Below are 22,689 nucleotides of genomic sequence, written 5' to 3'. Positions count from 1 at the left end.
AATTTAAATAATTTTGTGGTATTTTTCAGGAATTTTGTGGTATTTTTCCTGAATGTTGTGGAATTTTCTGGGATTTTGTGGGATTTTGAGGAGACTTGTAGAATTTTGTGGGATTTTTCTTAGATTTTGTGGAAATTTATGGCGATTTGGTGAGATGGGAGTGGAATTTGGCAGGGTTTTGAGAACATTTCTGCAATTTTGTGGGATGTTGCTGGAATTTTGTGGGATTTTTTGAAAATTTCAATAACTTTGTAAGATTTTTTTGGACTTGGGTGGTATTTTCTTTAATTGTATCCAATTTTTGTGGAATTTAGTGGAAATCTGAGGAGATTTGGTGGGATGTTTCTAAAATTTAGTGGGATTTTGAGAAGATTTCGGGAATTTTGTGGGATTTTTCTTAGATTTTCTGAGATTTTTCTTAGATTTTGTGGGAATTTATGGAGATTTTGAGAGACGTTTCTGGAATTAGTTTGGGTTTTTAGAAGATTTAGGCAATTTTGGGAAATTTTTCTGGAATTTTGTGGGATCTTTCTTGGTTTTTGTGGGATATTGAGAAGATTTCTGAAATGTTTCTGGAATTTTGAGGGATTTTGATGAGACTAGAAGAATTTGGTGAGGGATTTTTCTAACAATTTGTGGAATTCTTTGGAGATTTTGTACTATTTCCCTGGAATTTTCTGGAATTTTGAGAAAATTGAAAGAATTCTGTGGGATTTTTCTGCAATTTTGTCGGATTTTTCTTGAATTTTGCAGGCTATTGAGGAGATTTTGTGGGAGATTTTTGTGGAATTTTGAGGAGACATGAAGAAGTTTGAGGTATTTTCTTAGATTTTGTGGAAATTTGTTTAGATTTTGTGGGATGTTCCTGGAATTTGGTGGTCTTTTGGGAAGATTTCTGCAATTTTGTGGAATTTTTTTTGAATTTGGTGGCATTTTGTGGAGACTTGAAGAATTATGAGGGATTTTTCTTAGCTTCTTTGGAATTTTGTGGAGATTTGGTGGGATGTTTCTGGAATTTGGTAGGGTTTTGGGAAGATTTAGGGAATTTTGTGAGATTTTTTTCTGGAATCTTGAGGGATTTTGAGGAGACTTGAAGAATTTTGTGGGATTTTTCTGAAATTTTGTGGAAATTAGTGGGGATTTTGTGGGATGTTTCTGGAATTTGGTAAAGTTTTGAGAAGATTTAGGGAATTTTTTGGGATTTTTCTACAATTTTGTGGGGATTTTTCTAGAATTTTATGGGATTTTGAGAAAATTTAAATAATTTTCTGGGTTTTTTCTTGAATTTATGGGATTGCTTTGGAATTTTCTGGAATTGTTCTTGAATTTTGTGGGGTTTTGCGAAGACTTGAAGGATTTTGTGGGATTTTTCTTAGATTTTGTTGAAATTTGTGGGTATTTTGTGGGATGTTTCTGGAATTTGATAGGGTTTTGCGAAGATTTAGGGAATTCTTTGAGATTTTTTTGAATATTGTGGATTTTTTCTGGAATTTTGTAAGAGTTTGAGAATATTTGGGGCAATTTTTATGAAGATTTTGATGAATCAAATAGAAAAATAGAAGTGTAAAACTGCTGAAATTTCGGTAAACAAATGTGAAAAACAAAACCATCCAAAGGGACCTGAACTCCGCGCTAAATCCGCATGGTTTGGCCTAACATCAGCCAAATGGGGTTAAAATCATCTCAAGGTGTCCAAAGTGCAACCAAAAGGGCATAAAAATGCCCAAACTGGTGTAAAACCCACTCCAAATGGCCTAAAATCACCCTTGGATCTCCCAAATGGGTGCAAGATCCACCCTGAAAGTCGCTGGTTTTGCCTCAAATCACCCAAAGGGCCCCAGCATCCCCCAGCCTGGCCTGAAACGCCCAAAAGGGACCTGAAATCACCCAAAAAGGGCTCGGTTCGAGCGGCACCGGGACTGGGAGCGAGACCGAGATCGAGACTGAGACCGGGACTGAGACCGGGCCTGAGACTGGGACTGAATCCAGCACCGGCACCGAGAGCGGCACCGCTCCGGGACCGGGACTGAGACCGGGACCGGCACCGCTCTGGGATTGAGATCGACACCGGGACCGGAATCGGCTCCGGGAGTGCCCCGGGACTGCTCCGAGACTGAGAGCGAGGCCAGCACAGGGACTGGGATCAACACCAGGAGTGATCCGAGACCGAGACTGAGACCAGAACCGGGATCAGCTCCGGGATCACTCCTGGAACAGCACTGGGATCAGCACCGGGATCACTCCAGGACCAGCACTGGGATCAGCACCGGGATCACTCCTGGAGCAGCACTGGGATCAGCATCGGGATCACTCCAGGACCAGCACTGGGATCAGCACCGGGATCACTCCAGGACCAGCACTGGGATCAGCACTGGGATCACTCCAGGACCAGCACTGGGATCAGCTCCGGGATCACTCCAGGACCAGCACTGGGATCAGCATCGGGATCACTCCAGGACCAGCACTGGGATCAGCACCAGGATCACTCCAGGACCAGCACTGGGATCAGCACCAGGATTGCTCCAGGACCAGCACTGACACTGGGACAGGAACTGCTCCGAGGCCCAGACTGAGACCAGGACTGAAACCAGCACTGGCAGCAGCACAGAGACCGGCACCGCTCCGGGACCGAGACCGGGACTGAGAGTGAGATGGAGACAAAGACTGGGACTGGGAGCGCTCTGGGACCGACACTGGGACCACCACAGCTCCGGGACAGAGATCGACACCGGGACCAGAATCAGCTCTGGGATCGCTCTGGGACCACCGCGTTCACTCCGGGCAGTTTTGGCCCTGCCCCCAGACGAGACTGGGGAGGGCTGGGAGGGACTGGGAGAGAACTGGGAGGGAACTGGGAGGGAGCCCTGGGCAAGGCGGGACCGCCTTGCTTCGCATCGTTCCAGTGCAGCCATCCCAGTCCATGTGGTCCCAGTCTCTGGTGCTGATCCATACGGTCCCGGTCTGTGCAATCCCAGTCTGTGCAATCCCAGTCTGTGCAATCCCAGTCTGGGCAATCCCAGCCCATGGATCCCAGTCTGTGTGGTCCTGCATGGCACACACTCCAAGAGTCTGGAATTCCAGTTGCCAGCAAGGAAAAGATGTTCCTGCCCTTGAAGGCAAAGCTCTTGAGAAGGGGCCGAGAGCCAAGTGCAGCAAGATCTTACAGTGACATTTCCCTGCCAGCCCCCAGAACTTCACCCATGCTTGTTGTAGCTCCTGGATTGGGAATTAAATCAGGGCAGGGTCTCTGGTGGGAGCTGCCCTGGGTGCAGGGAGACGCTGATGTCAGCGTTCAGGAACACACATAATCACAGATTGATTATATGCAGGTGCTTTATTGAAGCACACGGGAACTTGGGGTATGAGCAATCCAAATCTAGCTCCATCGTCTTTGTGCAAAGTGCACATATTTATACAATTTCAGCTGTAGCAGTAATCACTGTAACAACCTTATCAATATTGCCTCATTAATATTGCTTGATTAGCTTTATCAATATTGCTTCATGAGAGTTAGCTCGTCCTTGTACGAACATGTACGGATCTTATCTCTGGGTGGGTGTCTTGGAATCCCCAAGTACCAGTTCCTGTTACCGTAAACATTTCAGCTTGCTAGCCCATCCCCAATACCAGACATTCTTGTGGCCTACTTCTACATGGTTTTAAGAAACATTTTCAGAAACATTTAACCCCATAGTAACAAGGCTTTCACTGCTGTGGTGTCACAGAGAGTGGAAAACTGGGGCTGTCACAGCTGTGGTGTCACAGAGAGGGGAACACTGGGGCTGTCACAGCTGTGGTGTGTGATAGATTGACATTTAAGATAAAAAGACAAACAGCAAAGGATGTTAAGGTTGCTGGAGGGTGATGGGAGTTTTTTCTCCTGGCCTATAACTGGTCATTTCCAAGAACTGACAGTAGTTTTGCCCATTGAAAAGTGATATCAACCTGTGAACACCACCCTTTAAAACTTAAGCCTGGGAATTTCTCTTTCTCTTTGGTTTCTGGCTTTTGAAGAGGTAACAGGGCTCTGGTTCATCCTCCCTCCCCCGGAACAGGAAAAGGCCACGGGGGGAGCAGGGCTGGCCAGAGTTCTGCGGTTCCTGGCAGGGGATGGAGACTGTGAAGTGACAGGAGCCCCGTCCCAGAGGGAAGTACTCCCATCTGTCCTACTGGTCTGGCCTTAATGTAAATCTTTGAGTTGATCAAAGGGTCATTGCTAAACAAAACCTTGGTTTTGCCTGCTGACATTGCTGGACAGGCGCTGTCCCAGGAGATGCTCTTGATGGTTGCCTCTTTTCCTGGGCATGGCACTGGAGGAGGTCCAGGCCCAGGTGATGCCACTGAAGGAAATGTGCCCTCAGCCCAGGGATGCTCAACACAGACTCCCCCAGCCCCTTGGGGCCCTGCCTCTGGTCACAGCAGCTCCTGCCTGGCTCCTGCCTGCCCACACCAGGGTCAGCCCTGCCTGCTCCTGGACATGGAGCTCAGCCAGGGCTGGTGCTGTGTGGGCTTTGCTGGTGGTACCAGCCAGACACTGGGGTGAGAGCTCCATCTCTTTATTGGAAGAGAAGAGCTGTGCTGGGCCCTGCCCTGGCAGGAGGGACCCACCTTCAGTCCAGGCCACAGAGCAGGGCGGGTCCCTTCAGGGACACAGGGCCTTGCTTTGGGTGGTGGCAGCATCTGCCCAGCAGCAAGCTGGTAATGCAGCTGTGACAGGGACATCACGTATGGGCATGGAGATGTGAAATGTGTGGTGCAGGTGTCCCTGAGGGAGGTGTTTGGCCTTTCCTGTGAAGCTGCAGAGGGGAACCTGTTGAGAGAGGAGATGGCTGAGGCCCCAGCTGCAGCTGGCACACAGGGACCCTCCTGCACACTGGGAGATTCTCACTGTGCTCAAAGTTTCCCTCTGAAGACTAAGAGCTGAATGTGGATGGGCTTAACAGCTGATCTGCAGGCCAAACAATTGAGGTAGCAAAAGGAGAAATTGAGAAAATACAAGTTTATCCATAGCAAGGAGGAAAGCAAGGCCGTTAGCATGGAAACCAATAAAAAGGGATATAAGGGGTATTTGCAGTTGTAATAAATGGAATTGGTTCGTGCTAACTAAATTGTAACTGTTATTAAAGTTCTTATTTGAAACAATCAAGAATCAGTGTTACAAAGCAGATGTACCCCTTTGCAGATGCTACATGTCAAAATTAAGGTACAGGACGTAGTTTAGAAGATAAATGGTGTCTCAAGACCAAAATGGCCTTGAGATGGACCAAAATTAGAACAAATTTAGGCATTGGGCCTAAAGATTAGTAAACATAAAGCTAATTAGTAGACTAACACAACACAAGGCTTAGTACGCACACGCAGACCAGTAAGGTTATCCAAAGGACAAAGAGGAAGAGGAGAAGCCTTCGCCAAAAGACCACCAAAAGAAGACTGAAGACCCCCTAACAACAAGTGAGGCATGCGCCATGAAGAAAAGTGAGGTAAAGTCAGAAAAATTGGAAATAGGAGGAAACTTACAGGAAATATTAATGAATATGTATGAGCATACAGTATACAAGTTTAGCATGAAATGCTTTGTTTTGAATGTGAGGCAGGGTGGGAAACCTCTGTACCCTGGCCGGTTTTGCTTATGCTTTAATCATACTTTATTACTAGCAGATTAAATATATAAATTTTATTTTTTTATTAAACTGTATTATTTTACTAAACTGTATTCTTTTATACCACATTACTATTCAATTTAGTAAATTGTATTCATTTTCAATTAAACTGCCATTAAGCCGAGCGACCTAGCTGTCAAAATTCTAATTTAATTTATAACAATACTTTAACAAAGAAGGCTGTTACAACAACATTGGTATTTACCAAACATGACACAACATGAGCTATATTAACAAAGAAGGCCCCTTACGGTGACAACATCCTACTGCTCAAACTGTAAAACATCTTTGTGTACTGATCAGGGGGTAACGATTTACTCTTTACAATCCTGATGCTGAATGTCTCCTGAGGAGGTCTGGTCACAGAGAAGAATGAGCCCCATGTGGGCTGCCCCTGTTTGGACAACCTGCTCCTCACCCCGAGCCTCAGCATGTCTGACATCGCTCACCTGGGACTGACATCCCAAAACATTGAAAACATTTATCTTTATAATTTTTCTTTATAATTAAAATCTAATTAATTAATAAAAATAAAATTATATTTTTATAATACTATTATTCTGTATTTTTATAACCTAATTTTTATATTTATATAAAAGAATTGTTACATTTTTAGCAACTAAAAACATTATCGGTCCTTGGTTCAAAGTAGCACATTTCCGTTCATTAATTAATTGACCACTATTTCTCCCTCTTTATGCTAATTATTCCTATTTTTAGTCCTTTGATCATCATTTTTATCATTTTCTCAGACAGGGTAAAAGGGACCACTTTGGGGTCCATGGGGACTTTTCTGGGGAACATTTGGGGCAGTTTTGGGTCTGGGGAGGGAATTTAGAGACAACCTGGGGGTCTGGAGGACACATGGGGAGCCGGGAGGGCACTTGGAGCGGCATTTAGGGATTCTGTGAGACAATTCGGGGTTCGGGGGAGCACTTGGGGGTCCAGGGGTTCACTTGGAGGTCAGGGAGGGGAATCTGGGGGCCCTTCGGGGTCCGGGCGGGCACTTGGGGGGCTGTAACGGGGCTCTCTGGGCCGCGGGGGATGATGGGAGTTGTAGGCGCCGGTATAATGAGGCTTAATGGGGCCGCGGAGCATGACGGGAGTTGGAGGCTCAGCGCCAATAGGTTCCGGTAAGGCGCGGGGCATGACGGGAGATGAAGTCCCGCCCGGAATAGCGCTCTATGGGCGCCGCGGAGCATAATGGGAGCTGTAGTCCCGGAAGTGGTTCGGAAGGCGCGTTCGGCGGTGTGGGGAAGCGCTTGGAGAAGACTTCTGCGTCCGAGCTGCAGGTGCTCTGGGCGAATGTACACGGCTCGGGAGCACTTGGGGGGAACCTGGGGAGCTGTGACCGGGCTCTTTAGGTCGCGGGGCACGGCAGGAGGTTTGGGCGCGGAACTGTGTTGTGGGATGATGGGAGATGAATTCCCAGCAGTGGCTGGAAGGGGAATCTGTGGGGTCGGGAGCATTCAGGGATCCAGGGACGCTTTGGGGGGCCTCGAACGGGCACTGAGGGGGCACTCGGGGATCCTGAAGGATCTGGGGGACACATGGGACATATGGGGGGCGATCCCGGGGTTCTGGGGAGTGCAGGGCATATTCCCAGTTCCTCACAACCTGGTCTCAATTGCCCCCTGGAGGCTCCTACTCACTGCCACTCTGATCCCAGTATGATCCCAGTATGATGTCAGTACACAGCCAGTGCAATCTCAGCCACTGCCAGGATGATCCCAGTACAAACCAGTCCCTGCCAGTGCTGCCACTCCTGGGATCCCCCAGCCCTCTCTGTGTTCCCCCCTCCCGCATCTCCCCAGAGGAGCCCCAAGGGCTGGCAGTCCCCAGCCAGGGTCCCCAGCCAGCCCCAGGTTGGATCTGCAGCCCCCAATTTTCCCAGTTTCCCTCTCCTTTTCCCCGGGCCGGGTTCCCCCCGTCCCCAGCGGGTGGGAGCAGCGGAGAGCCCCGCGCTGCCCATCCCGACCTGTCCCGGCTCCATCCCTGCTCCTGCCGTGGGCTGTGAGGGGTTTGGGAACGGGGCACCGAGGGTGTCACTGCTCCTGGGGGAGGAGGCAGGAAGAAGGAGAGAGAGAAGGGATGGAAGTAGGAGAAGGAGGTGGGGTTAGGGAGGAAGAGGAGGAGGAAGGATGGAAGGGGAGGAGAAGGAGGAAGAGGAGGGACAAAGGCGGATCAGGGAAAGGAGAAGGAACCACAAGGTTGAGCACTCCTTGAATTCATAGCCCCCTCCTGTGGGATCATCACCCACCATCCCACAGGTGATGGGGGAGTGGGAGCTTTGCCCGGATATCCTGGGGGGGTCCCTGGGTTGGGTTTATTTTGCGGGGGGGAATGTTTGGAGAATGTGGAACTCCAAAGCTGAGTGGAAAATCCTACTTGGGGGGACACTGGGGGGTCTCACCATCCCTAAGTGGGGAAATGGAAACAGGGGGAACTTTTTGGATTCCTGGCACTCCCAGCAGCCTGGGGATGGTAGGGACCGAGCAGACAGGTTGTCCCCAGTACAAGCTTGACTCCCAGCAGCTGGGACAGGCGGGAACCCTTGAACCTTCTCTCCTTGAAGACAGGAGAGACTAGAGATGGGGAACTCCTGGGAGGCATTTTCAGAGCTGAATATTGGTGTTTTTTGGAGGTTTTATGGACCCCAGATGTCCGGTGACTTCTAGAGATGAGCTTGGACAGAGGGACCTGCAAACTCAATGTCCTCATCCCTTGTATTTCCTCAAACCAGGATTTCCTATTCCCAAACCTTGGCTGGATGGAGAAGGAGGCTGTGAGGAAGAGGAAGATGTCCCAGGACACCCAGGCAGGTGAGGAGGAAGTCAGTGCCCCTTTCCCCCTCTCTCCTGCTCCATCTCCCAGCCCAGCCTGGCCCCCGGCTGCAGGACAACCCCGCTGCCGACGCCGTCCTGCCGGGGACGCACTGGGGGGATCTCCTTCCCCTTCCCTCTGGCACGGAGGCAAATCCCATCCTCTCCTTGTCCTTCCTCCCCCAGACAAGGAGCTGAGGATGGAGACCAGGGAGGACAAATCCCCACAGGAGAAGCTCATGGAAGAGGCCATTTTGAGCAGCTCCACGGCACAGGAATCCAATGGGGAGGAAAATCCCCAGAGATCCCGCAGGAGGAGGGGCTCCAAACGCTGCCTAGGGTGCTCTGAGGAGGAAAGACACACCCTGTGCTGGGAAGGCGGCCGGAGATCCAGCCGGGGCTCTGAGCTGGTGGTCCATGAGCAGCTTCAGGATGGGGAGAAGCGCTACAAGTGCTTGGAGTGTGGGAAGAGCTTCAGCCAGAGCAACAGCCTGATCTGTCACCAGATGATCCACACTGGGGAATGGGCCTATGAGTGTGAGGAATGTGGGAAGGGCTTCAGCTGGAGCTCCCAACTCATCATCCACCAGCGCATCCACACTGGGGAGAGGCCCTACAAGTGTGGGGAATGTGGGAAGAGCTTCAGCCGGAACTCCAGCCTGATCTGCCACCAGAGGATCCACACCGGGGAACAGCCCTATGAGTGTGAGAAATGTGGGATGACCTTCAGATGGAGGTCCCATCTGACCATCCACCAGATGATCCACACTGGGGAGAGGCCCTACGAGAGTCCCGAGTTTGGCAAGAGGTTTCAGACGAGCTCTCATCTCCTCGAGCACCAGCGGATTCACACGGATGAGAGGCCCTTCCGCTGCCCCGACTGCAGGAAGGGCTTCAAGCACAACTCCCACCTCATCACCCACCGGCGCATCCACACTGGGGAGAGGCCCTACGAGTGTGGGGAATGTGGGAAGAGCTTCAGCCACAGCTCCAGCCTCAACACCCACAAACGCCTCCACCCTGGGGAGACACCCTACGAGTGTCCCCTGTGTGGGAAGAGCTTCACTTGGAGATCTAGCTTGACCCAACACCAACGGCAGCACCAGTAAGGGAAGCTCTGCAAATGCCCCAAAGTACAGGAAGAGCTTTGTGCACTGCTCCAGCTTCATCCCCCCTTGGAAAATTCAAGTTTGGCAGAGACATGGTGATCCATGTTCCCTGTGATCTATGCTGGGGAGACACCTGTACCTTTTCCTGCCTATGGCAATGACATGATGTGGGATCAAAGAACGTGAGGGTCTGGCCATGGCCCTTTTGTTATATTCAATCCCATCTCAGGTCATTGCCAGGGGCAGGTGTTGGGGGTTAGGTGTCTTTTTTTTTTTTTAATTCTGGATTGCCTGTGGAATTTTTACCCATTAGTTGTGGGGACAGCCTAACTGTGGGTACTTGGTGGGTGCTTGAAAAAAGACAAAGAGTTTGGCTGGGCCCAGGGAGGGAAGGGGGGCAGGAAAAGAGGAGAGCGGGGACAGTTTGGTGGGCTTTCTTCAGCTTCAGAGAAGGACACTTTGGGTGCAGAGATGCTGCGGTGGGCACAAGAGAATTTCACCATCATCCAGACGGAGCTGCTGCTGCTTCTTCTTCCCTCTTTGTTGGTGGCCTCGCACCCCCTGTCCTGCCAGGACGTGTGGCAGTGCCAGGCACCGCCGCGGAGCTGCTGATCCACCTCAGCCACCGGCCCAGGATCTCAGCTCATCCCTGCTGTTCCAGCTGAGTGTTCCTCAGAGCCCTGCAGGAGCACCGGGACTGCCCGCCCGAGGGGGTTTGTGAAACAAAGCCTCTCCTCCATCCCGTCTCAGCCGAGAAAGCTGTCACGGGCCCCTGGTTCTGTTTTCTTGTTAATGCTGTAGTTATTGTTGTTTGTTTGCCTGGTTATAAATTCTAATAAAGAACTGTTATTCCTATCCTCAGATCTCTGCCTGAAAGCACCTTGATTTCAGAATTATAATAATTCAAAGGGAGGGGGTCTACATTTTCATTCCAGGGGAGGCCCCTGCCCTCCCTAGCAGACACCTGTCTTCCAAAACAAAGACAGATGGGGAGTTTCTCCATCCTCCTTACCCTTGTGGGGCCAGCAGTGCTCTTGGTTCCTCATGCTCTTTTTGTGGGGCCTTTTGTGTCTGTGCCCCTCCAACTTAGGGGGACATGGGATATTTGCTGCCCCCTTTCTGCTTCTGGGAAGCCTGTGTGGGCTCTTTGTCCCTCTCTGATTTGGGGGGTGCCAGTGTTGTCACCATCCTGGCCGCCCCCGGCCGCTCTTTGCCCTTTGCCAGGCCAGGGGTGTTCTCTGTCCCCTTGCAATTTGTGGGGCTGGCACAGGCACAATTCCCCTCCTCTTTGGGGGGGCTGGCAGTCTCCCCTTCCCCCTCTGACTTGGGGGCTGCTGTGGGCTCCATCCATCACTTATTTTGGGTTGCCAGGTATTTATCTCCCTTCAGTTTGGGGGGCCCGGGGATCGCCTCCATCCTTCTCCAGCTTTGAGGGGCCTGGGAGAAGTCTCTGAGTTCCATCGATTTGGGGGGACTGGTGCAGGCTCCACCCCCCTCTGATTTTGAGGGACAACCTGGAGGAAAGGCACCAAAATCTTGACAAAGGCTGAAGAGAACACTCTGATTACCCCTTTTGCTAAGAGGTTCCCTTAGCTGAAGTTGCTAACCAGGACAAAACTTCCAGGCCCGCAGTGGGTTTTGGGTTGTTTTATTTCCTGGGCCCTCAGTCCTGCGTGGGACACGGGAACTGGGTGCTGCAGAGGCTGCGCCAAGGCATCAGAAATGGCCACCCAACACCCAAGGGTGGTAGAAGATCTGCTCCAGCACTGGCCGGTCCATGGGGTGCTTGGACAAACAGCAGCGGATCAGATGTTGGCACTCTGGGGAGAGAAGGCAGAAAGCGGCGCTCACTTGCAGAAGGCTCCTGCCCAGCTGCTCCCGGCGCCTGCAGAAGCCGGGCCACGCTGCGTGTGCTGGGAGCTGCCCTTGGCGGGAGAGCGGCACGGCAGGACAAGCGTCCCCTCCTTCAGCCAAGCGTGCCACACCCAGCCTGCCACGGGCCACCTGCTGCAGCCGGCCCTTGAGGGCACATGGACGTCCCGCGCAGCTGTGGGAGGGCCGGGCTGGGCTGCGCGGTGCCACCTGCCAAAGCCTGCCTTCTTCAGGCCGCGTACCAACCTGGAGAGACCTCCTGCGGGAAGAAGAGCTGCCCCAACACGATGTCACGCTCGTTCTCGAAGGGCAGGAACCCGCACACCGTCTCCAACAGCAGCATGCCCAGGGACCAGATGGTCGCCCCATCGCCGTGGTAGCAGCGCAGGCCGATCCACTCGGGCGGGCAGTACGTGCGTGTTCCTAGGGGAGACGGGCGGCGCTGCTCAGGCGCAGGCTGCTGCCTTCCAGAGCCTGGTGCCAGCCTCCTGCCAAAGGCAGGGGCTGCAGCCATGTCCACAACTTCCCCCCAAGGCCTGCCTGCCTCCCCCTGACAATGGGCCAAAGCCAAGGAACCATTCTGCAAGGCTGAGAACGCCAGCGGAGCAGCCCAAGGCCTTGTGGGCCTGCCAAGCCGAGGAGCCGGGGCCCGGCTTTTGCAGCCCCTTTCTGTCGGCAGGGCCGGCAGCCGGCTCCTGGGGCACAGCACCTGCCCCGTGCCCCAGGGCAGCCGGCAGCCGGCTGAATGCCACACCCTGCGGCCCAGGAGGGAATGGGGCTGTGCAGTGCCTGGCACTGGGAGCAGGGCCCACGCTCTGGGCTCACCGGCAAACTATGTGAAGGCCCGCTCCTGGAGGAAGGTGCCGCAACCGAAGTCAATCAGCTTCATGTCGCCAGTCTCTGGGTTGATGAGGAGGTTCTCTGGCTTGATGTCCTGGTGCAGAACGCCACAAGCCGTGCAGTGCCATACGGCCTCTCTTAGGGATGGAGGCTGTCAGAGATAGCGGAGGCTCCTGGCACCATGGACGTTCTCTGACCGCCTGAGCTTCTTGCACAGATGGCGGGTCTTCTCTGCTGTGCCATCCTTGCAAGGCTTGAGGCTCTCCCAAGGATGGCCAATCTTGCTGGGAGCATCCTCCTGAAGGGATGGCGGCTTCTGGAGAAGCTAGGCAAGCCACAGCAGGGCAGGTGGCCTCACCTCATCAGCTTCTCCAGTTCTTTTCACAACGCCTGCCACATCCCAAAGTAGAGCGGCACAGATGTCCCATTGAGTGCCCAGTGCCGGATCATCACTTCCTGCAGCTCTTGGGTCACTGCCATGCAGGGACCACCACTGCTGGAGCTCTCCAGAGGGCTTGCGGGAGCACCTGGCCGCCGGCGAGGGGTGGCCCGAGGCCTGGAGAACCTGGGAGCCGCAGGGGCTGCTTGGTTCCTCCATGGGCCTCTGGGCCTAACCCTGGGGCGCTTCCTCGTCTGCCGCCTCCATGGTTTCCAGTGGCCACCGGCCCAGCAGACAGCCACAGCAGCCAGCAGCAGGACAAGGGCAGCCATCAGGACGCCACCGTCACCCATGGCTACGGCACGTCCCATGGCGACTGCACTGGCAGCTGCGGGGGCTGGCCCGGTTTATATAGGGCTGGCATGGTGATGTCACAGTGCTGTGGGCAGGACAGCTGTGTGACATCACAGCCCTGCATCACACCAGAGCTTAACCCCTTTGTGACATCACGGCCCTGCATCACAGCAGCCCTCACCAGTTCCATGGGAATGAGAAAGGGGCTCCCTGTGGGCACTCGAGCACCCTCTGGAGCAGAGGAGAAGGAAGATTCTTGTCTAAATAGGACACGGGGATGAGGAGGGGAACGGTGATGGTGTCACCTCCTGGCTGGCAGAGCATGGGACATGGATTGTCCAGTTGGGGATTGCAAAGTCCATGGACAGGACAAGCCCTGCTTAGCAACATGGAAACCATCGGTGTGCTGTCCACTACATTCCCATGCTGAATCTGAAGTTGGATTCAAATCCATCTCTGTGCCTCTTTCTGGGAATTAAATGGATCCTATCCCATTGAAAAACCAGTACCTTTAATACTTTAGGGATCTCTGACTTCAGGGAATTGAGGTGCAAATAAAATGAAAGGGTATGATGGAGTTTGTGTCCACCTAAAATTAACACTTTAATGAGAAATAAAATAAGGACAACGCCCATAAACCGTGCGCAGTATAGGGACAAACTGCAAAGACTGGGACTACGGGCAGACACAAAAATATATAGGGTAGGTCTGAGGACAGAGTCTGAGGGCATGGGTCCAACCACAAACTGGGGTTAGAAATATGCAAAATACTGCAACAAATAACAACCAATCAGGGGAGAGAACCAGGAACATTCTAGAAACATAATCTTATAAGGGGTGAGTCGATTAACATATTAACTGCCATAAGCCCTTTCTCTTTGCCACAACTTAAACAAATGCTTCCCAAGGCTTGAACTTAATCCCTCTTTTTTTTCTGGGTGAAATTCGGCTGGCTTGGATCCTTATCACATTAGTCTGTTCTTCACCCAACACTCCCTGTCCCCGTTCATTTCACACTGGGATTTCTGCTCCAGAAGGATTCTGTGAGGGACACAATTAAAAGTCTCTCATGGAATGGGCAGATCCAGATTTAACAAGTGGGAAAGAGTTTAACCCCACTATCTGTTTAACTGGTCCCGAGGGTGGAGACCTGAAGGAAACGAATGACTGGATTCAGGTCATAGATCTGCAGGTGCCAAGGAGATATTAAATTATCCTCCTTGGAATTAAAGCTGGGTGTTGCCGCCTGTTAGTTTACTCTCATTAAGTATGCTTGTTCACCTTCGTTGAGTTTAGAGTTGGTTTGCCCCAGTTACTCCCCACTATCCCGATATAGTTTGTTCCCAGTTGCCTGTCATTGTAAACCTCTCCCCTCTTTCCAGATTGTTCCCCATCCATCACTTTGGTCCTACCCCCAAGCCCTATCAGTCTATGTACACCACACCTTTTGTTCTGGTTCCTTCCCTGCTCATCACCCCTTACTCGATGCCCTATTGGTTGTATAGCTATCCTCCCTCCCCCAAGTCCCTACCAGTGGATTTGTGTATTGTAACCCCTTCCCACAACACCTCCCCTGCTGCCATATCATTGGTTGTTGTATGAGCCGCCCACGGGCTTTAAAACCTGGCGCACAGAGGTGCCCAGGGTCTCGGCTCGGACTTTCTCCTCGAGATCCCAGCCCTGTCCCTCATCGCCTTCTCCCTGCACCTGCTAGAATAAACTTGTTCCTGGGAAATTGGAGGACTCCGAGCACTCTCCCTTTACTGCACCTCGTGTCGCCCTGCATACTATAGAGCCCAAGCCCAAAGGAGCTCTAGAGGTTCCAGGTCGAGCCACACAGTGCTCACCTGGTTCCCCACTCCTGCCACCGACGCTTGGCACAAGCTAGCCGGGGCGTGAAGGGCCGAGCGGGCAGCAACAGCTGGGAATTTTTCTTTCTCTGGAGCAGTAAATTAGGATGTTGATGGGCCCCCCTTCTCTGCTCGCTCTGACCCTCCTGCCCCAGCCTCGCTCGGTTCCATTCACGTTCCTCCTGTCAGGAACACTCTCCACACAGATCATGGCTGGGATTCCTTGGATCCTCAGCAGTGTTTTTCCTTGGATTTTAGCCAGGGCTGTCCCTGGTTTTGGGGCAGGCTGGAGCGTGTGGAGCTTTCTGCAGCCACCGTTAGGGGTGTGTGTCTCCCTTTTCCCCAGCAATTTCCCTCTGTCTTCCCATTACCGACGTTTCTCCTCTCCACCTCTTCCAGCTCCATGCCATGTTGACAGGAGCTCAGAAAGAGCAGGAAAACAGAAACAAGCTCCACAGTGAATTCCTGGAAGAAAAATCCATCGATGGCAGGGAGGCTGCTGTGGCTCCTTCCTGAAAATCGGGGCTGTTGGGAGCACGGCACAGGGTGTCCCAGGACTTAGAGCTGGACACTGAACCCTCCTGGATCTCCTTGGCACCCATCCCTGGTCAGGATGGTCCTGGATATCCTCCTGCATCTGCCCCAGGACGGTCCCTGCTCCCTGGGGCGGGATGGGATGGGTAGAGGACAAGGAATGAAGGTCAGGAGAAGAATACAGAGATGCTTCTTGCCACTTCAGCAAGAAATTTGGTGCACTGAAAGCTCAGCTGGAGATGAAGGTGGCCAAAAATGTGAGGCACAATAAAAACTGACTTGTTAAATCCATTAATAAAAAAAAATTAAAAAATAGAAATTACATCATCCCCTTCCAGGATGTGGATGGTCACCTGACAAACATGGACACAGACACAGTGCAGGTTTTCTAATGTATTTATTGCCTCTGTCTTCAACACTCACCCCTCCCTTCCCAGAGGAAAACACACATTGTACCAAGGGACACTGCAAAGTCCTTGAAGAGGGCAAGCCCTGCTCAGCAGAAACCAAACCACCCCAGACCAAACCACAGCATTCCCATCTTGAATCCAAACCCAGCACGTGCCAGCTCTTGGGAAGAGAGGAACCCCATGGCAGTCAAAACCAGAGCAGTGGGACAAGCATGAGCGCTCTTTGGAAAATCCTGATTTATTTAGAACGGAGGCTCTGCAGAAGTTGGTGAGCTGCTATGAGAAAACTCTTGCAGTCCCCACCAGCCATTTCAGGAGAGCTCCCCAGAGACAGAGGAACTTCACCTCCCTTTGTCTCTGGGGGATCTTCTCTGGCACAGGGGAGTGGTTGTTTGAAGTTGGTGCCACTGCAGAGTCCTCGGAGCCGGGGCTTGACACAGGTGGCAGCAGCACTCTTCCTGATGTGCTGCCACTTGCTCCAGGGGAGGATTCATTGCAAGGGGCTGAGCTCCGGTTCTGATTTCCAGGCTTTTCCAGGCCATGTTCATGTTCAGGGATGAGCCAGGGCTGTGATCCCTGAATTGGGTGGGGCTGTGATGTCACAAAGGGGTTGAGCTCTGGTGTGATGCAGGGCCGTGATGTCACACAGCTGTCCTGGCCACAGCACTGTGACATCACCGCGCCAGCCCTATATAAACCAGGCCAGCCCCCGCAGCTGCCAGTGCAGTCGCCATGGGACGTGCCGTAGCCATGGGTGACGGTGGTGTCCTGATGCCTGCCCTTGTCCTGCTGCTGGCCGCTGTGGCTGTCTGCTGGGCCGGTGGCCACTGGAAACCACGGAGGCGGCAGACGAGGAAGCACCCCAGGGTTAGGCCCAGAGGCCCATGGAGGAACCGAGCAGCCCCTGCGGCTCCCAGGTTCTCCAGGCCTCGGGTGACCCCTTGCCGGCGGCCAGGTGCTCCCACAAGCCCTCTGGAGAGCTCCAGCAGCTGCGGTCCCTGCATGGCAGTGGCCCAAGAGCTGCAGGAAGTGATGATCCGGCACTGGGCACACAATGGGACATCTGTGCCGCTCTTCTTTGGGATATGGCTGGCGTTGTGGAAAGAACTGGAGAAGCTGATGAGGTGAGGCCACCTGCCCTGCTGTGGCTCTCCCAGCTTCTCCAGAAGCCGCCATCCCTTCAGGAGGCTGCTCCCAGCAAGATTGACCTTGGGAGAGCCTCAAGCCTTGCAAGGATGGCACAGCAGAGAAGACCCGCCATCCGTGCAAGAAGCTCAGGCTGTCAGAGAACGTCCATGGTGCCAGGAGCCTCCGCTATCTCTGACAGCCTCCATCCCTCAGAGAGGCTCAGCCAGACCTGTCAGCCTGCAGAAGGTGCAGAGCCCAGGGACAGGTCTCCCAGCTCCCTTGGGCCCTTGGACTTCGACAACACCGGCGCATCCCTAACCACTGACATGGCCAGGGAAAGCCCGCAGGTCCAAGTGGGAGCCCAGCCCGATCCAGGGGAGCCATCTCAGGAGCAGGTGGAGGAACAGCAAGTGTCCTGAAGCCAGGAGCTGCAGGACCACAGTTCCCAGGTGACGGTGCTGGACGTGCCAGCTGGCAACAGCCCGTGCCTGATGGAGGAGACAATTCTCGAGGGACCAGGGAGTTTCCTCCATCTCCAGGAAGCTGCTCCCATAGAGCCACCAACTACCAACAAGGCTTCTGTACCAGCAGGTGAGACCTGAGGAGCTGTCTGAGGCTGCCATGGGGCTCTGGAGGGGCATTTGTAGGCCAGGCCAGGGCTTCTGAGAGCAGCCTAGAAGCAGGTCAGAGCAAGATGGCTGGCGCTGGCTGGGGCTGCTGCACGTGCGGACACTCGGGGGGTTCCTGGCAGCATCAGGCCCTGTGATGGAGGCATTGTCTTCTCCTCACAGCCCGACGGCACCTGTGTTCCAACAGAGATCGTGCTGATGGAGAAAGTGGGCTTTGGCTGCTGCAGAATCATCCAGCTCCTTGACTGGTTCCAGGTGCCCGACAGCTTTGTGCTGGTGATGGAGCATCCGGAGCAATCTTGTGATCTCTTGCACATCCTGCTGGAGCAAGAGTTCCTGAGCGAGGAGGCGGCACGCTGGCTTTTCTGGCAGGTGCTGGAGGCCGTGTGGCACTGCACCGCCTGCGGCATCCTGCACCGGGACATCAAGCCAGAGAACCTCCTCGTCAACCCGGAGACTGGCGAGATGAAGCTGATGGACTTTGGTTGCGGCACCTTCCTCCAGGAGCGGGCCTGCACACAGTTTGCCGGTGAGCCCAGAGCGCGGGCCCTGCTCCCATTGCCAGGCACTGCACGGCCCCATTCCCTCCTGGGCCGTGGGGTGCAGCATTCAGCCGGCTGTTGGAGATGGTGTGCGGGTTCCTGCCCTTCGAGAACGAGCGTGACACCGTGTTGGGGCAGCTCTTCTTCCCGCAGGAGGTCTCTCCAGGTTGGTACGTGGCCTGAAGCAGGCAGGCTTTGGCAGGTGACACCACGCAGCCCAGCCCGGCCCTCCCGCAGCTGCGCGGGACGTCCATGTGCCCTCAAGGGCCGGCTGCAGCAGGTGGCCCGTGGCAGGCTGGGTGTGGCACGCTTGGCTGGAGGAGGGGACGCTTGTCCTGCCATGCCGCTCTCCCGCCAAGGGCAGCTCCCAGCACACGCAGCGTGGCCCGGCTTCTGCAGGCGCCGGGAGCAGCTGGGCAGGAGCCTTCTGCAAGTGAGCGCCGCTTTCTGCCTTCTCTCCCCAGAGTGCCAACATCTGATCCGCTGGTGTTTGTCCAAGCACCCCATGGACCGGCCGGTGCTGGAGCAGATCTTCTACCACCCTTGGGTGTTGGGCGGGCATTTCTGATGCCTTGGTGCAGCCTCTGCAGCACCCAGTTCCTGTGTCCCACGCAGGACTGAGGGCCCAGGAAATAAAACAACCCAAAACCCACTGCGGGCCTGGAAGTTTTGTCCTGGTTAGCAACATCAGCTAAGGGAACCACTTAGCAAAAGGGGTAATCAGAGCGTTCCCCTCAGACTTTGTCAAGCTTTTGGTGCCTTTCCTCCAGGTTGTCCCTCAAAATCAGAGGGGGGTGGAGCCTGCACCAGTCCCCCCAAATCGGTGGGAGACAGAGACTTCTCCCAGGCCCCTCAAAACTGGAGGAGGATGGAGGCGATCCCCGGGCCCCCCAATCTGAAGGGAGATAAATACCTGGCAACCTAAAATAAGTGATGGATGTAGCCCAGAGCATCCCCCAAGTCAGAGGGGGAAGAGGAGACTGCCAGCCCCCCCAAAGAGGAGGGGAATTGTGCCTGTGCCAGCCCCACAAATTGCAAGGGAACAGAGAACACCCCTGGCCTGGCAAAGGGCAAAGAGCGGCCGGGGGCTGCTGGGATGGTGACAACACTGGCACCCCCCAAATCAGAGAGGGACAAAGAGCCCGCACAGGCTTTCCAGAAGCAGAAAGGGGGCAGCAAATATACTGTCCCCCTAAGTCGTAGGGGCACAGGCACAAAAGGCCCCACAAAAAGAGCATGAGGAACCAAGAGCACTGCTGGCCCCACAAGGGTAAGGAGGATGGAGAAACTCCCCATCTGTCTTTGTTTTGGAAGACAGGTGTCTGCTAGGGAGGGCAGGGGCCTCCCCTGGAATGAAAATGTAGACCCCCTCCCTATGAATTATTATAATTCTGAAATCAAGGGGCTTTCAGACAGAGATCTGGGGATAGGAATAACAGTTCTTTATTAGTATTTATAACCAGGCAAACAAACAACAATAACTACAGCATTAGCAAGAAAACAGAACCAGGGGGCCCATGACAGCTTTCTCGGCTGAGATGGGATGGAGGAGAGGCTTTGTTTCACAAACCCCCTCGGGCGGGCAGTCCCGGTGCTCCTGCAGGGCTCTGAGGAACACTCAGCTGGAACAGCAGGGATGAGCTGAGATCCTGGGCCGGTGGCTGAGGTGGATCAGCAGCTCCACGGCGGTGCCTGGCACTGCCACACGTCCCGGCAGGACAGGGGGTGCGAGGCCACCAACAAAGAGGGGAGAAGGAGAAAAAGCAGCAGCTCTTTGTGGGTGATGGTGAAATTCTCTTGTGCCCACTGCAGCATCTCTGCACCCAAAGTGTCCTTCTCCGAAGCTGAAGAAAGCCCCCCAAACTTTCCCCGCTCTCCTCTTTTCCTGCCCCCCCTCCCTCCCTGGGCCCGGCCAAACTCTTTGTCTTTTGTCAAGCACCCACCAAGTACCCACAGTTAGGCTGTCCCCACAACTAATGGGTAAAAATTCCACGGGCAATCCAGAATTAAAAAAAAAAAAAGACACCTAACCCCCAACACCTGCCCCTGGCAATGACCTGAGATGGGATTGAATATAACAAAAGGGCCATGGCCAGACCCTCACGTTCTTTGATCCCACATCATGTCATTGCCATAGGCAGGAAAAGGTACAGGTGTCTCCCCAGCATGGATCAAAGGGACATGGATCACCAGGTCTCTGCCAACTTGAATTTTCCAAGGGGGGATGAAGCTGGAGCAGTGCACAAAGCTCTTCCTGTACTTTGGGGCACTTGCTGGGCTTCCCTTACTGGTGCCTCCGTTGGTGTTGGGTCAAGCTAGATCTCCAGGTGAAGCTCTTCCCACACAGGGGACACTCGTAGGGTGTCTCCCCAGTGTGGAGGCGTTTGTGAGTGTTGAGGCTGGAGCTGTGGCTGAAGCTCTTCCCACATTCCCCACACTCGTAGGGCCTCTCCCCAGTGTGGATGCGCCGGTGGGTGATGAGGTGGGAGTTGTGCTTGAAGCCCTTCCTGCAGTCGGGGCAGCGGAAGGGCCTCTCATCCGTGTGAATCCGCTGGTGCTCGAGGAGATGGGAGCTGGTCTGAAACCTCTTCCCACACTCGGGACACTCATAGGGCCTCTCCCCAGTGTGGATCATCTGGTGGATGGTCAGATGGGACCTCCGGCTGAAGGTCATCCCACATTTCTCACACTCATAGGGCTGTTCCCCGGTGTGGATCCTCTGGTGGCAGATCAGGCTGGAGTTCTGGCTGAAGCTCTTCCCACATTCCCCACACTCATAGGGCCTCTCCCCAGTGTGGATGCGCCGGTGGGTGATGAGGGTGTAGTCCTGCTTGAAGCCCTCCCCACAGTCGGGGCAGCGGAAGGGCCTCTCATCTCTGTGAATCCGCTGGTGCCTGAGGAGAGTGGAGCTCCTCTGAAACCTCTTCCCACACTGGGGACACTCGTAGGGCCTCTCCCCAGTGTGGATGCGCTGGTGGATGATGAGTTGGGAGCTCCAGCTGAAGCCCTTCCCACATTCCCCACACTCATAGGCCCATTCCCCAGTGTGGATCATCTGGTGACAGATCAGGCTGTTGCTCTGGCTGAAGCTCTTCCCACACTCCAAGCACTTGTAGGGCTTCTCCCCATCCTGAAGCTGCTCATGGACCACCAGCTCAGAGCCCTGGCTGGATCTCCGGCCGCCTTCCCGGCACAGGGTGGGTCTTTCCTCCTCAGAGCACCCTGGGATGGGTTTGGAGCCCCTTCTCCTGCGGGATCTCTGGGGATTTTCCTCCCCATTGGATTCCTGTGCTGTGGAGCTGCTCAAATCAGCCTCTTCCACGAGGTTCTGCTGTGGGGATTTGTCCTCCCTGGTCTCCATCCTCAGCTCCTTGTCTGGGGGAGGAAGGACAAGGAGAGGATGGGATTTGCCTCCGTGCCAGAGGGAAGGGGAAGGAGATCCCCCCAGTGCGTCCCCGGCAGGACGGCGTCGGCAGCGGGGTTGTCCTGCAGCCGGGGGCCAGGCTGGGCTGGGAGATGGAGCAGGAGAGAGGGGGAAAGGGGCACTGACTTCCGCCTCACCTGCCTGGGTGTCCTGGGAGATCTTCCTCTTCCTCACAGCCTCCTCCTCCATCCAGCCAAGGTTTGGGAATGGGAAATCCTGGTTTGGGGAGAAATACAATTCACGAGCACATTGGGTTAGGGAGTTTGTTCTGCCCAAGTCCATCTCTAGAACTCACCAGCCATCCATAAAAACATCCCAAACACCAAAATTCAGCCCTGAAAATGCCTCCCAGGATTTCCCCATCTCTGGTCTCTCCCTTTTGGTGTTCAGGGGTTCCCCCCGTCCCAGTTCCTGGGGGTCACACTTGTACTGGGGTTCCTCTGTCTGCTCAGTCCCTGCCCTCCCCAGGCTGCTGGGAGTGCCAGGAATCTGAAAAGTTCCCCCCATTTCCATCTCCTCATTTACAGGTGATGGGGCTTTTTGGATTCCTATGGTCCCTTTTCCCCTCATTCTCTGCTTAGGGGTGCAGGTGGTCCAAGGAGTCCCCCCTGCCCCTCTCCAGGCTGTTGAGGGTCCCGTGAATTGTGGTGCTCCCCCTCTCTGTGCTCCCCACTTTGGGGTCCTGGGGGACAGGACCTTCTCCTCCAGGCTGCCTCTGAGAGCAGCCGCCACCAGGACCCCCCAATGTCCCCCTAGGGGGTATTCTGCACTCAGCTTTGGAGTTCTTCATTCTCCAATCATCCCCCCTAAAAACCCAACCCAGGGACCCCCCAGGGTATCTGGGCCAAACTCCCCCTCCCTGGTCACCTCTGGGATGGGGGGTGATGATCTCACAGGTGGGGGCTGTGAATTCAGGGAATGTTGGACCTTGTGGTTCCTTCTCCTTTCCCTGATCCTCCTTTGTCCCTCCTCTTCCTCCTGCTCCTCCTCTCTAACCCCACCTCCTTCTCCTACTTCCATCCCTCCTCTTCCATCCCTCCTCCTCCTCCTCCCCCAGGAGCAGTGACACCCTCGGTGCCCCATTCCCAAACCCCTCACAGCCCACGGCAGGAGCGGGGATGGAGCCGGGACAGGTC

General features: G+C 54.2%; 3 protein-coding genes across 3 annotated transcripts in view; 1 reads left to right on the top strand and 2 right to left on the bottom strand.

Annotated features, from left to right (window-relative positions):
- The window catches only part of LOC147645291 (uncharacterized), a 409,208-nt gene that overhangs the window by 308,270 nt on the left and 78,249 nt on the right, over positions 1-22,689 (bottom strand). Inside the window, 1 exon segment of the mRNA XM_086874768.1 lies at positions 20,495-21,312. Within this exon segment, the coding sequence (XP_086730894.1) occupies positions 20,495-21,312 (818 nt within the window).
- LOC111922621 (uncharacterized) overlaps positions 1-22,689 on the bottom strand; it is an 813,543-nt gene that overhangs the window by 723,542 nt on the left and 67,312 nt on the right. The window lies entirely within an intron of this gene.
- LOC147645295 (uncharacterized) lies at positions 6,757-9,591 on the top strand. Its single transcript, XM_086874730.1, has 3 exons — positions 6,757-6,793; positions 8,669-9,113; positions 9,282-9,591. The coding sequence occupies exons 1-3, from the start codon at positions 6,757-6,759 to the stop codon at positions 9,589-9,591; spliced, it is 792 nt and encodes a 263-aa protein (XP_086730856.1).

This window comes from Cyanistes caeruleus, unplaced genomic scaffold (genome assembly GCF_971803275.1).
Source record: "Cyanistes caeruleus unplaced genomic scaffold, bCyaCae1.hap1.1 HAP1_SUPER_30, whole genome shotgun sequence".
In the NCBI taxonomy this organism is placed as follows: domain Eukaryota; kingdom Metazoa; phylum Chordata; class Aves; order Passeriformes; family Paridae; genus Cyanistes; species Cyanistes caeruleus.
Note: the sequence above shows the minus strand (reverse complement) of the source record. Positions and strands in the feature narration are given on the sequence as shown.

Coding starts and splice junctions, on each gene's coding strand:
- LOC147645295 (XM_086874730.1), top strand. CDS start 6,757: ATGACGGGAGTTGGAGGCTCAGCGCCAATAGGTTCCG. Junction 6,794..8,668: donor CTCAGCGCCAATAGGTTCCG/GTAAGGCGCGGG, acceptor TTCCTCCCCCAG/ACAAGGAGCTGAGGATGGAG. Junction 9,114..9,281: donor CCCTACAAGTGTGGGGAATG/TGGGAAGAGCTT, acceptor GAGTCCCGAGTT/TGGCAAGAGGTTTCAGACGA.